This window comes from Zingiber officinale, chromosome 4A (assembly GCF_018446385.1).
Source record: "Zingiber officinale cultivar Zhangliang chromosome 4A, Zo_v1.1, whole genome shotgun sequence".
NCBI lineage: Eukaryota > Viridiplantae > Streptophyta > Magnoliopsida > Zingiberales > Zingiberaceae > Zingiber > Zingiber officinale.
In genome coordinates this window covers 97,604,515-97,618,660 of record NC_055992.1, presented here as the reverse complement: position 1 = coordinate 97,618,660, position 14,146 = coordinate 97,604,515, and the positions used below count along the sequence as shown (strand labels likewise).

Below are 14,146 nucleotides of genomic sequence, written 5' to 3'. Positions count from 1 at the left end.
TCCAAGTAGTAAGCGCCCGAGCGGAGCTTTTCGATAACCTTGAAGGGGCCCGCCCAGGGAGCTTCCAGCTTGCCGACATCGCCGACCGGCTTGACTTTCTTCCAGACAAGGTCGCCGACCTGGAATGATCTGGGGATTACGCGCCTGTTGTAGTTTTGCTTCATCCGTTGACGATACGCCATCAGCCGGACGGACGCCTTGGCTCGCTCCTCATCAACCAGATCCAGCTCCATGTTCCTCCGCTCGGTGTTGCCCTCATCGTAACACTGGATCCGGACGGATTCGACACCGACTTCGACGGGAATCACCGCTTCGCCGCCGTATACCAGATGAAAAGACGTGAAGCCCGTTCCTTCTTTTGGAGTCGTTCGGATGGCCCATAGGGCGCTCGGCACTTCATCCACCCAACTTCCTCCCAAATGGTTGAGCCGAGCGCGCAGAATGCGAAGAATTTCTCAATTGGCTACTTCGGCTTGACCGTTGCTTTGGGGATAGGCCACGGATGTGAAGTGTTGCTCGATGCCATAGCTTTTGCACCAATCCTCGAGCAACTTCCCTGTGAATTGCCGCCCATTATCGGAAATAAGTCGACGGGGATGCCAAACTGACAGATGATGTTCTGCCAGATGAACTTTTTGACCATCTGTTCGGTGATCTTGGCTAGCGGCTCGGCCTCCACCCACTTGGAAAAATAATCGACCGCCACTAGCAGAAATTTCCGCTGCCCGGTCGCTATAGGAAATGGACCAACAATATCCATTCCCCACTGATCGAACGGACATGAGACTGTTGATGCCTTCATTTCCTCTGCCGGTCGGTGGTAGAAGTTATGGTACTTCTGGCACGAAAGGCACGTCGACACGGTCCGAGCGGCGTCTGCTTGTAAGGTTGGCTTCTTGGAGGATGTAAGCCGAGTCCTCCGAGGTCACGCATTTCAACAGCGGGCGTGAGAAAGCCTTTTTGTAAATTTGATCGCCGATGAGTGTGAACCGACCGGCTCTCCTCCTCAGCAGCTGGGCTTCATTCTGATTGGACGGTGTGGCGCCCGAGCGCAGAAACTCCATAATGGGTGTCCTCCAATCGCTCGGGAACGTAAGACCTTTCATACGGTCGACGTGTGCTACCAACAATACTTGTTCAATTGGCAGCTGAATGACGACCGACATTATTGAGCTCGCGAATTTGGCTAACTCATCGGCCACTTGATTTTCTGCTCTAGGTATCTTCTGGACAATAACTTCTCTAAAATTGGCTTTAAGTTTCTCAAAGGCTTCAGCGTAGAGCTTGAGCCGAGCACTGTTGATTTCGAAGGTACCAGAGAGCTGCCGAGCGGCCAACTGGGAATCCGAATGAAGCGTTACCCGACCGGCTCCCACATGTCGTGCTGCCTGCAAGCCGGCTATGAGGGCCTTCATATGATTAATTCTTGTTTTATCTTATATCTTATGAGTTGAGAATTATTTAGAGCCTTGTTGCATTTTCTATATATTTCTTGTGGAATCTTATCTAATAATGGTACTTTATTTGTTTTGAAGGAATAGGCTCATTGGACTACAAGAATTTGGATTGGGCCCGATCCATTAAATGGAGCTTTCCTCTTGAGCTAACCCATGTCAAACCTTATCATCAAATCCCTAATTTTCCTCCTAAACTAAGCCCTAAACCAAATGCAAATCCCGGTTCAAACCTTGGTATAAAACCCAAAAGAATCGCGGATGAACAGTGGCTGCGTCTACTGTTCATCGTGCCAACGGCGATTTCCTCTCCGTGAGCGCGCGCGCAAGCCCCCGATTCCAGTGATAATCTCATCTTGAGTTCCAGATCCATAGAGGAAGATGCAAGGAAGCTGCTGATCTATTTCCTGAAGCTGGAGGCTTGCCAAAGAGGTCTCGACAGCAAGCTTTGCTGCGATTCAAATCTTCATTTCCGCCCCTGTTCGAACGGTGTTGACAGCAGGAGATCATCAGCCATCATCGGGAAGAGTTAGAGAGGTCTCTCTAGTGTTTACCGACTTGATTCCAGCCGCAATCATCGATCCATCAGCAAGCAACAGCTGCTCACAGATTTGAATCACAGATCCAGATTTCAACAATTTCGCACAGATCTGAACTTGTGTTCTTCCAGAGAGGTTTCTTTGGCTAGGATCACCGGGTTTTGGATCTGAACTCGGATCAGCTGCGTTCCCTTTTCTGCTTTTCTGGATTTCGCATTTGAGGTTTCAAGTGAGGACTCTTGTGTGACGACAAGAGTTGTGATTCAAGAATTGGTTGTGATTGAATTGGTTTAGTTTTAATCCTGCATTTCATTACTGTTCTTAGCTACATCTAGATTTCGTTGATAGCACAGTTTATTGCATAGATTAGTTTCTTTCCAGAATTTTGCTTTCGATCCCTGTTCTGTAATGCAGAAATACCATCAAGTTTCTGATAGTGTAATCAGTTTTCAATCTTTGAATTTGAACAGTAATTTAAAGAATCTGTTTAGTGTACTGAGTTGCTGATTTTATATTTGTTGCAGATTTTAATCCCTGTTCATTGCTGCAGAATTTCCAGCATGTTTCTTTTAATGAAAGTAGTTTACAATCCTTGTTTTAGATGCAGTAATTTCAGTAGTTTATGTTGGATTAGTTAGTTTCTATTTGTGTTCGTTGATACAGCAATTTCAATAGATTTCTTTTAGTGTAATTAGTTTCTAACTTTGTTTCAAAGAAGAATGTTATCGTTTTATCATTAAAGAGTAGTTGTTGTTTGATTGCAATTGTTTTTGCTTGCTTAGAATTACTTGAATCATTTCAATTTTGAGTAGTTGACAATTTTAGAGTATTGCTTTGTTTTATTTACTTCTCTTCAGATTTAGTCATTAGAATTCTGCAGTTTACTGTTTTTGCATTTTGTTTCCTTAAGAACTTGATAACGAATTCCTTGTTTCTACAAATTTGGACTGAGTAGTTATAGTGTTGTTACTCTAGATCTAATTTCTGCAATTCAATTTGGTTTAATTTGTTTCTTTAGCTGAGGATCTGAATTTTTGATTCTGCAACTTTTATTTCTAAAGTTACAATTCAGATTTCGAGTTCTGTAATCTAACTTTGTTTCAGAATTTTTGCATGCTTGTTTTGAAATTAATTCCTGCAAATTTCTGTATTAGCATTCAACTTAGATTCTAAAATTCTCTGTTAACTTTGATTTCAGATTTTAATAACTTGCGTAGATTCAATTCTACTACGTTGAAAGTTGTTCTGCAAGGTTTTTAGTTGATAAGTGGTTGAGTTATTCACTTAGATTTAATTTCTGCATTTAAGCACACTTCATTTCTCTGCCATTATCTTTGTTAGTTGGCACTTCTTCCTTTATCTAGGATTTAGTTCAAAAACATAGATTTGGATCTAAATCAAGCACTCACTTGCTAGGTTCCTTGAGAAATCGACTTGGGCCCTATGCTATGTCATATCTTTGAGTAGTTGAGGGGTTTCACACATTGAATTAATTTGAAGTTCATTTGTGACACTAGTTATGGACTTACCAAATTTTGGCGCCGTTGCCGGGGAACTTAGTAGAGTTTGTTTGTTTTTAGATTGTGCATAGTTTATCTTTTCTTTGTTTTCACTTTCTTGATTTTATTGTCTATCCACTTTTGTTCTAATAATTGATTTTTGGTGGTATGACCAGGTCTTCATGTGATAAGTTACTTGATATTGATCCGGAAATTGAAAGGACCTTCAGAGCTTTGAGAATTCAGGAGAAAATTTCAGAGGACTCAGGAAGTTCTTTATCATCTTCCGATACCCCCATGGCTGATCATAGTAGGACAATGAAGGAGCTTGCAGCTCCTGATGAGGCTTTCAAGTATTCATGTATCACTTACCCAACTTTAGCTGGTGATTTTGAGCTGAGATCAGGGTTGATTCATTTGCTTCCCAAATATCAAGGATTATCTGGAGAAGACCCAAACAGACATTTGCATGAATTCCATGTGGTTTGTTTAACCATGAAGCCACAAGGGATTTCAGAAGAGGATATCAAGCTAAGGGCTTTTCCATTTTCACTTACGGGAGTAGCAAAAGATTGGTTGTATTATTTGCCACCGGGATTTATTACTTCATGGATTGATATGAAGAAGGCTTTCTTGGAGAAATTCTTTCCAGCCTCAAGGACTGCAACTATTAGGAAAAGCATATGTGGGATTCAGCAAGTGGTGGGAGAGACATTATATGACTATTGGGAGAGATTTAAGAAATTATGTTCAAGTTGTCCTCAACACCAAATCAGTGAGCAGTTACTAGTCCAATACTTCTATGAGGGTTTATTACCTATGGACAGAAGTATGATAGATGCAGCAGCCGGAGGAGCTTTAGTGAACAAAACTCCAGAACAAGCACGGGAGCTAATTTCAAACATGGCTGAAAATTCACAGCAATTTGGAAGTAGAGCACTCACTACTAGAGGAGTTGGTGAAGTTCAAATGGTTTCTAATGAACAAAAGGAGATAAAGAATTCATTGATGGAATTAACGACCTTGGTGAAACAATTAGCTTTGAACAATGCTATTCAACCTTCTGTTGTGCCGAATATGCAATTTCCATGTAAAAGCATAGTTTGTAGCATTTGTTCGAGTCAAGATCATCTTTCAGAACTTTGTCCAAATCTCCATCAAGATGAATCTTTGGCAGCATTCTCTAGAGCTCAGTTCCAACAAAAAGATGACCCATATTCATCTACATATAATCCGGGTTGGAGAGATCATCCAAATTTGAAGTATGGCAATTCATTCTATCAACATCCATCTTCAAATCAGCATTTCAGCCACAATTCCAGTAATTTCCAGCAACCTCAGCAAGGTTTCCAGCAGCATAATCAGAATTTCCAGCAAGGTTTTCAGCATCATTACCAACCTGCAAATCAATATCAGCAATCGTATCAGCCTTATCAGCAATTTCAGAATCAGAATCAGCATTATCAATCTCAAAATCAGAATTTCCAGCAAGCAATTCCAGCACTTCCAGCACCTACAAGGATGAGTTTAACTCAAGGAGGTTCCAATAATGCTTCAAATTCAGATCCACAGCAAGCTAGATTAGAGGAATTAATGCAGCAAATTCTTCAGCAGCAACAAAATCAGGAAAGGCAGATTGGGCAATTGGCTTCTAGCATTAATCAGATTCAAGCTCAGGGATCGAGTCAATTGCCATCTCAAACAATTCCGAATCCTAAAGGGAACGTTAGTGCATTAACTTTAAGGAGTGGGAGAAAAATTTCAGAATCTTCAAGAGGAAGAGCTGCTGCTGAAAATTTTTCAGAAATCCAGCCATCCAGTTTCAGCAATGAAGAACTTCCAGAAGTGCAGAATGTGCCAGTTTCAAGTTCTAATCCAATTCACATTGATCCATACGGTTTGGAACATTCACAAGGAGGTGGAAATCTGATGCCAGATTTTTCCAGCAACTCTTGTCCAGCTGAACATTTTCCAGCAGCAACTCCAGAAAGCAGCAAATCTGGAAATGCAGGATTTTAGAATTCAGAGCAGAGCATTCCATTGCCTTTCCCTCAACGCAAAGTTCAACCAAGGAAGAATGTAGAGGAGGAAAAAGCAAAGGAATTCCAAGAGCTTGTGGATTTATTCAGCAAGGTGGAAGTAAATGTTCCGTTACTCACAATGATCAAGCAAATTCCAAAATATGCAAAATTTTTGAAGGATCTTTGTGTGCACAAGAAGAAATTGAAGGGGAATGAGTTAATTAGCATGGGAAAGAATGTGTCTGCACTTCTTCAAACAGTTCCTCAGAAATGCGAAGATCCTGGAGTTTTTACGGTTCCTTGTGAGATTGGGAGTAATCTATTTAAAGATGCCATGCTGGATTTGGGAGCTTCAATTAATGTGATGCCAAAATCAGTTTTTCAAACTTTAGGCATTGGACCATTACAACCTACAGGAGTAGTCATTCAGTTAGCTGACCGCAGTCAGACTCACCCAGCTGGAGTTATTGAAGATGTATTGGTGAAAGTGAGAGAACTTATCTTTCCTGCAGACTTTTATATCCTTGACATGGAGGGAGACTATCTGGCCAGTAGATCTCCACTCATTCTAGGACGACCATTTTTGAAGACTGCAAGGACCAAGATTGATGTTCATGCGGGCACACTTTCTATGGAGATAGGAGACACAGTGGTCCAATTCAGTATTTTTGACGCTATGAAACATCCTAGAGAGGATCATTCAATTCTTAGTTTGGATATTTCAGAGGAGCTAGATATTGGAGATTTCTTTTCAGTGATTGATTCAGATTCAGAAGTTGCAGAGGGTGGTATAGGTGATTTTTTGTTTTCAGAAGAGGAGGATATTTCAGCCTTGGGTGTGGATGATGAGTCTTGTGGAGTATATCCGAGTGAGAGAAATAATTTATGCGCAGGGGATTGCTTAGGAGAAGCTCTATCCCTAGGATCGCCCAGAGAAGAGAAATTATGCGTAGGGGATTGCTTAGGAGAAGCATTACCCCTAGGATCGCTTTCAGTTGACCAGACACAAGATGAGTTGAAGCCATTGCCGCCACACTTGAAGTATGCTTATTTAGGAGAGAACCAGCAGCTACCTGTCATCATTGCTCAGAATCTAGAACCAGAACAAGAAAGCAGATTATTAGAGATTTTGAGGCAGCACAAGAAGGCCATTGGATGGACTTTAGCAGATATTCCTGGTATCAGTCCTTCTATTTGCATGCACAGGATTTATTTGGAGGAGGATGTGAAACCAGTGAGACAGCCCCAGAGGAGACTTAACCCACTGATCCTTGATGTAGTAAAGAAAGAGGTGACTAGACTTCTACAGGCAGGTATCATTTACCCTATTTCTGACAGTAAGTGGGTAAGTCCCATCCATGTGGTTCCAAAGAAATCAGGGGTGACAGTTGTGACTAATGAAGAGAATGAGTTAGTGCCCACCAGAGTGAAAAATTCTTGGAGAGTTTGTGTGGATTATAGGAAGTTGAAACAAGCAAGTAGAAAGGACCACTACCCCCTACCTTTTATTGACCAGATGTTGGAAAGACTAGCGGGGAAATCGCATTATTGCTTCCTAGATGGATACACTGGATATTTTCAGATTTGCATCAACCCAGAGGATCAGGAGAAGACCACCTTCACTTGCCCTTTCGGTACATTTGCCTACAGACGGATGCCATTTGGATTATGCAACGCTCCAGGAACTTTTCAGCGATGCATGGTAAGTATTTTTGGTGATTTATTAGAGCACTGCATGGAGGTTTTCATGGATGATTTTTCTGTATATGGTTCATCATTTGATGCATGTCTAGAAAATTTGTCTAGGGTTTTAGATAGATGCATTGAGACTGACTTAGTACTTAATTTTGAAAAATGTCATTTTATGGTTGAGCATGGTATTGTTTTAGGACACATAGTCTCTAAGAGAGGTATTGAGGTAGATCCTGCTAAAGTTAGCGCTATATCTTCTTTATCTTACCCCGCATGCGTGCGGGATGTTCGAGCTTTTCTTGGCCATGCAAGATTCTACAGGAGATTTATTAGGGACTTCAGTAAGATTGCTCTTCCACTGTCTCAGTTACTTCAAAAAGATGTGGAGTTTCAGTTTGATCAGAGGTGTAAGGAAGCTTTTCAGAGATTGAAGGAGGCTTTAATTTCTGCACCTATCATTAGACCACCAGATTGGGCTTTACCTTTTGAGCTGATGTGTGATGCTTCGAATTTTGCCATTGGGGCGGTACTTGCACAGAGAGTAGAGAGAGCACCACATGTGATCTGTTATGCATCGAAGACCTTAGATTCGGCTCAAGCAAATTACACCACGACAGAAAAAGAGCTTCTTGCCATTGTTTTTGCTTTAGATAAATTTTGATCATATTTACTTTGTTCTCACGTGGTTGTATTTTCTGATCATGCAGCATTGAAGTTTCTCCTCAAGAAGCCAGATGCTAAGCCCAGATTGATTAGATGGATGCTTCTCCTCCAGGAGTTTGATTTGGAGATTCGTGATAGGAGTGGGAAGGAGAACTTGGTTGCAGATCATTTGAGCAGAATTGAAGGGGATTTGGACCATACGGCTATTGATGATGACTTTAGAGATGAGCAGCTCTTCAGGGTGCATGGTGAGTCTCCATGGTATGCAGATCTGGTTAATTTTTTAGTAGGTAATGTTTTTCCTGCACAATTTTCAAAAGCTCAAAAGGACAAATTGAAAAGTGATTCAAAATATTATGTGTGGGATGATCCTTATCTGTGGAAATTTTGTAGTGATCAGATTATTAGGAGATGCATACCTGATTTTGAGTTCCAGTCTGTACTGGCATTTTGTCATTCATTTGAGTGTGGGGGACATTTCGGACCACAGCGGACTGCAAGGAAAGTTTTGGAGTGTGGATTGTACTGGCCCACCCTTTTTCGTGATGCCTATGTTTTTTGTAGATCATGTGATAAGTGTCAATGAACTGGGAACATAGGACCTAGAAATGAAATGTCTCAACATTTTTTGCTATTTTGTGAGGTCTTTGATGTGTGGGGTATTGATTTCATGGGTCCATTTCCTGTCTCTTTTGGATTTTCATATATTTTGTTGGCAGTTGATTATGTTTCCAAATGGGTGGAGGCTATCCCCACCAGGACTGATGATTCTTCAGTTGTTGTTAGTTTTGTCAGGACACATATTTTCTGCAGGTTTGGCGTGCCCAGGGCAATAATCAGTGATCAAGGGTCACATTTTTGTAACAGACGCATGAAGGCTATGTTGAGCAGATATGGAGTTTCACATAGAATTTCTACTCCCTATCATCCCCAAACAAATGGACAAGCAGAAGTATCAAATAGAGAAGTGAAGTCAATTTTGGAGAAAACAGTGAGACCTGACAGGAAAGATTGGAGTAAGAGATTAGATGATGCACTTTGGGCTTACAGGACAGCTTTCAAAACACCCATAGGGATGTCTCCATATAGGATGGTGTATGGTAAAGCTTGTCACCTTCCAGTGGAAATTGAACATAGAGCATTTTGGGCAGTGAAAGCTTGTAATTTTGATGCTAGCACAGCTGGAGAAGAGAGGAAATTACAACTCCAAGAACTTGAAGAAATTAGACTAGAGGCATTTGAGAACTCAAGGATCTACAAAGAAAAGACCAAGAATTTTCATGACAAGCACATTATAGGGAAGGAGTTCAAAATTGGTGACAAAGTGCTTTTGTATAAATCCCGGCTTAAATTGATGAAAGGCACATTGAAATCTCGTTGGGAAGGGCCCTTTAGTGTGACTAACATTTTCCCCTATGGAGTCTTGGAGATAAAGGAAGAGTCTACTGATCGGAAATTCAAAGTGAATGGACATAGGCTAAAGATATTTCATGAAGGTGCAAATGGGATGGTGATGCAAGAAATGAACAGTACCGAGGCCATCTATCCAATGTGAAAGGGAAGTCTTGTTATTTCTCATTATTTCTTGTCTTCGAAGATATAAATGTCTTTACATATTTACATGAATAATTCACTTGTTCGTTTTAGTAGTCTTTATGTTTTCTAATAATGAATTTGGTCATAGTGAATAAGATATCATCATTTGGTGGCCGGTTTAACTTCTTAGTTTTCTTAGTAGTTTTACTTTCACATATAATAATTCAAATTTTAGGAATCATGTCCCTGTAAAAACCATTGAATCAAATTTGGTAGTTTTGGGTTAATAATTGGTACCCCCCTTACACTTCTTTATATCATTTCAGAGGTTTTAAAATAGAGTTACATTTGAACATGAAGTTTCAAGTCTTTGTTGCATAAATGAATTCTAGGCTCGCGTAAGGTTAACATTTAGTGATGGATTCTAATTGATAATTTGAGATAATAACTTTTGCTTGCCTAGTGAGAATTGAGCCTACTTGTGTGATGCGCTGATGGTTTTTGTCACTCTAGAACTTGCTTGAATCTTTTCAATATTCCACTTGATCAGAGATTAAATTATTTGAATGAAGGTTATTCCAATTCCCCACTAGTTTTCACTAATTGTCTTTTCTTATATCATCATATCATTTATCTTTCCCTTTGTTTTATTTTCTTGGATATGGTTACATGGGATGTTGTGTGATGCTTTTATTTTGACCGAGACGCCAAAAATTTAAGTGTGGGGGAGATATTTAGTCTTTGATTCAGCAGAAGTAATCATTTACAGCAAATGAAGGACCTGTTTTAAGGGAAGAAAGTTATGATTTCAATTTATGGAATAATCAGCATCAAGATTTGGATAAAAAGCATAACTCAGATTCTGGAATTTACCATTTTGTGAAGAAGAAATGAAGTGCTGGTACTTAATATGAAAAACATTCTGCTGATACTGAATTGCTAAAGCTGAAAAATGATGTACAGTTTCTGAAATTTTCAGAAACTGAACCTTAATTCCAAATTGCTGCAGAAGCATAATTCGTGTTCAATCTGTGCAGAATTGGAATGGAATTCTCAAGCAAATTGGAATGGAATGTCAACTGTTTAAGACATCATATTAGCAAATTGAAAAAAAAAATGGTGGAAATGCAGAAATTGGTAGCTGAATTTTGGATTTGGCCAGCTGCATTCAGTGAAGTTGTAATGCATTGGAAGGAAGTTACAGTAGAATTCTATTTCTGAAATTGAAATCTATGGTTGCAGAATTCAGAAATGGCTTCATTTGGTTTAAACTTATGGTTGCAGAAATCTATAGAAGGTTGCTGCTGTTTGTGTTTGCACATCATGTTTTTCAGTAGTCAGAGGTGATATTGATAGTTTCAGACAGAGCTGGAATTTAGTATCAAGGTGTATCGCAAATCTGATGCAGCATTTCAATGACTGAAACGTTCAAGGGAAGCCTTGCAAGATGCAGAAACGAATGGTATTTCAGATTTGTCATGTCCATTTTGATCTCGAGAAACTGAATACATGTGTGCAGGGAACAATGGCCAGTTGAGAAATTGGATGAAGGCTAATCTGTGCGGAATCGGATATAAAAAAAATTTATCAAGAGGCAGCAATGCAAAAACAAAAACAGAATTGCAGGAACTGAAAAAAAAAAAAAAAACACAGAAATGTATTCAGTTTTGTGCAGAAACACAAAAATGCAGATTTGTGCAGAGTTGCAAAAGCTGAGAGCTGTTAGCTGAAGTTGAAATATATTCAGTTTAATTGATTCTTAAGTGCTGAGGGAATGAAATGGGACAAATAAGATTAGAGAAAAGAGGGCACAGATATTATTCCTCAGATGGAAACATATGCAAGGACTGTTAATCACAGAAATGTGATGTTATTTGCAGGAATGTGCAAGACTGCATACTGAGTTTTAGACATCAATTAGTTGAGCTTGATTGGATCAAATGAGAAGATAGTCTTTTGAAGGTTCAAGTTCAAACAGTTCGGGAAGGTTAAGAGCAATTAAACAGAAACAGAATGTTCAGAATTTCAGCTAATAGTCATTTCTGTGTCAATTTGGGGATTAAGTTGTAACCATCTAGAATTGCTGAAACTTGTAATTCTGTGAAGTATGCATCAATAGGGATCACAAGAAGCTAAATGAAAAGGAGTTGAGATTTTAGGGAAGCTAAATGATGTGTAGTTGGTACAAAGTCAGGGCTGTAGAGGAAATTTAGAAATACACTAAAATCAGCTACATGTTATCAAGCTACTGGATACCTGAAAAGCATGATGCAGTTGTTGTTTGATTGTGGTGAAATAATGATCTTGTTTCTTTATAATTTGCATGGTTTTTAGACTTTAAAATGGTCACAAAACAGAAACGTGAGCTGAAACTGGGAACTAAGATTTTCAGCAAGGAATGCAGAATTTTCCACACTATCTCTGAGCAGAATCTGTAAGCTATCAGGAATTTATTGTTTTTGATATAGAATGGATGGAATCAACAGCATGTAATGGCTGAATCAAATTACAGCTTAACCAAATGAGTGAAAGAAACTTTGGAGCCACCTGCAGAACCAAATCTGTTTTGGCTGAATCAACAGCATGTAAGTTCTGAAAAATTGTTGAATCTGCAGATTTAAAGAGGGAATGAAGGATATAGCAAGGAAATGTGCCAACTTTCGAATTCAAAGTAGAATGCTGGAAACATATGTGAGACCAACAAGGGAAGTGCTAATTGAAGTATCTGCCATGAGTAAAATCTGCAAAAACATTGATCAAGACTAAGAGTACAGAATTGGAAGCCATGGCTGAAAATTAGTATCACATAGCATCCTAACTCCATGTCTTCCACTTCTACTTCAACCTCTGTTCTTTAACTTGCCTTCCTAATTCTAATGCTTCCATTTGCTTTTGCTTTTGTTTTCCTTTATACTTTCAATGAACCTTCATAAGGATGTATTTTAATATCTGTGATGGAGGTGAGAATTAGATGAAGAGCAAGCATATGGTGGTGCTTTTGCCATAAGTAGCTTGAGTGATCTCTACCATTACATGAATTTGAGAATTAGGATGAGAGCCACTGAAAACTACCATGTGAGGACTAGTTGTGTTATTATTTTCATTTTATTCATGATGGATGAAATCATTGAGTGATTAACCGAAGTAAGAATGGAGTTCATGATTGTTTGAGTTTTTGAAACTTCATGATGTTAGGTGACTTCTTTTTACTATCTTCTGAATATGATTAAGAAAGGTAAGGGGGGTGAAACCTCGGTCATTTCTTTAGTTTGTTTACTTGCCCGGGACGAGCAGAAAGATTAAGTGTGGGGGAGTTGATATCTAGTATTTTTTGTGCATAGTTGGGCTCTTGAATTGAGTATTTTGCATCTTCTCATATGATTAATTCTTGTCTTATCTTATATCTTATGAGTTGAGAATTATTTAGAGCCTTGTTGCATTTTCTATATATTTCTTGTGGAATCTTATCTAATAATGGTACTTTATTTGTTTTGAAGGAATAGGCTCATTGGACTACAAGAATTTGGATTGGGCCCGATCCATTAAATGGAGCTTTCCTCTTGAGCTAACCCATGTCAAACCTTATCATCAAATCCCTAATTTTCCTCCTAAACTAAGCCCTAAACCAAATGCAAATCCCGGTTCAAACCTTGGTATAAAACCCAAAAGAATCGCGGATGAACAGTGGCTGCGTCTACTGTTCATCATGCCAACGGCGATTTCCTCTCCGTGAGCGCGCGCGCAAGCCCCCGATTCCAGTGATAATCTCATCTTGAGTTCCAGATCCATAGAGGAAGATGCAAGGAAGCTGCTGATCTATTTCCTGAAGCTGGAGGCTTGCCAAAGAGGTCTCGACGGCAAGCTTTGCTGCGATTCAAATCTTCATTTCCGCCCCTGTTCGAACGGTGTTGACAGCAGGAGATCATCAGCCATCATCGGGAAGAGTTAGAGAGGTCTCTCTAGTGTTTACCGACTTGATTCCAGCCGCAATCATCGATCCATCAGCAAGCAACAGCTGCTCACAGATTTGAATCACAGATCCAGATTTCAACAATTTCGCACAGATCTGAACTTGTGTTCTTCCAGAGAGGTTTCTTTGGCTAGGATCACCGGGTTTTGGATCTGAACTCGGATCAGCTGCGTTCCCTTTTCTGCTTTTCTGGATTTCGCATTTGAGGTTTCAAGTGAGGACTCTTGTGTGACGACAAGAGTTGTGATTCAAGAATTGGTTGTGATTGGAATTGGTTTAGTTTTAATCCTGCATTTCATTACTGTTCTTAGCTACATCTAGATTTCGTTGATAGCACAGTTTATTGCATAGATTAGTTTCTTTCCAGAATTTTGCTTTCGATCCCTGTTCTGTAATGCAGAAATACCATCAAGTTTCTGATAGTGTAATCAGTTTTCAATCTTTGAATTTGATGCAGTAATTTAAAGAATCTGTTTAGTGTACTGAGTTGCTGATTTTATATTTGTTGCAGATTTTAATCCCTGTTCGTTGCTGCAGAATTTCCAGCATGTTTCTTTTAATGAAAGTAGTTTACAATCCTTGTTTTAGATGCAGTAATTTCAGTAGTTTATGTTGGATTAGTTAGTTTCTATTTGTGTTCGTTGATACAGCAATTTCAACAGATTTCTTTTAGTGTAATTAGTTTCTAACTTTGTTTCAAAGAAGAATGTTATCGTTTTATCATTAAAGAGTAGTTGTTGTTTGATTGCAATTGTTTTTGCTTGCTTAGAAT

The 14,146-nt window shown here is 39.4% G+C and overlaps 2 protein-coding genes across 3 annotated transcripts; both read left to right on the top strand.

Moving 5' to 3' along the window:
* The first annotated feature begins 1,418 nt into the window (after positions 1 to 1,418).
* On the top strand, positions 1,419 to 5,661 carry LOC121970286. Its single transcript, XM_042520892.1, has 2 exons — positions 1,419 to 2,266; positions 3,669 to 5,661. The coding sequence occupies exon 2, from the start codon at positions 3,790 to 3,792 to the stop codon at positions 5,509 to 5,511; it is 1,722 nt and encodes a 573-aa protein (XP_042376826.1). The 5' UTR covers positions 1,419 to 2,266; positions 3,669 to 3,789; the 3' UTR covers positions 5,512 to 5,661.
* Positions 5,637 to 13,688, top strand: LOC121970287. Of its 2 annotated transcripts, none has more exons than XM_042520894.1 (2): positions 5,637 to 7,215; positions 12,902 to 13,688. In XM_042520894.1, the coding sequence occupies exons 1-2, from the start codon at positions 5,653 to 5,655 to the stop codon at positions 12,905 to 12,907; spliced, it is 1,569 nt and encodes a 522-aa protein (XP_042376828.1). In that variant the 5' UTR covers positions 5,637 to 5,652; the 3' UTR covers positions 12,908 to 13,688. The 2 variants fall into 2 exon arrangements, with proteins under 2 accessions (XP_042376828.1, XP_042376827.1); XM_042520893.1 differs by lacking the exon at positions 12,902 to 13,688 and adding an exon at positions 7,913 to 8,045.
* Positions 13,689 to 14,146: the final 458 nt, after the last annotated feature.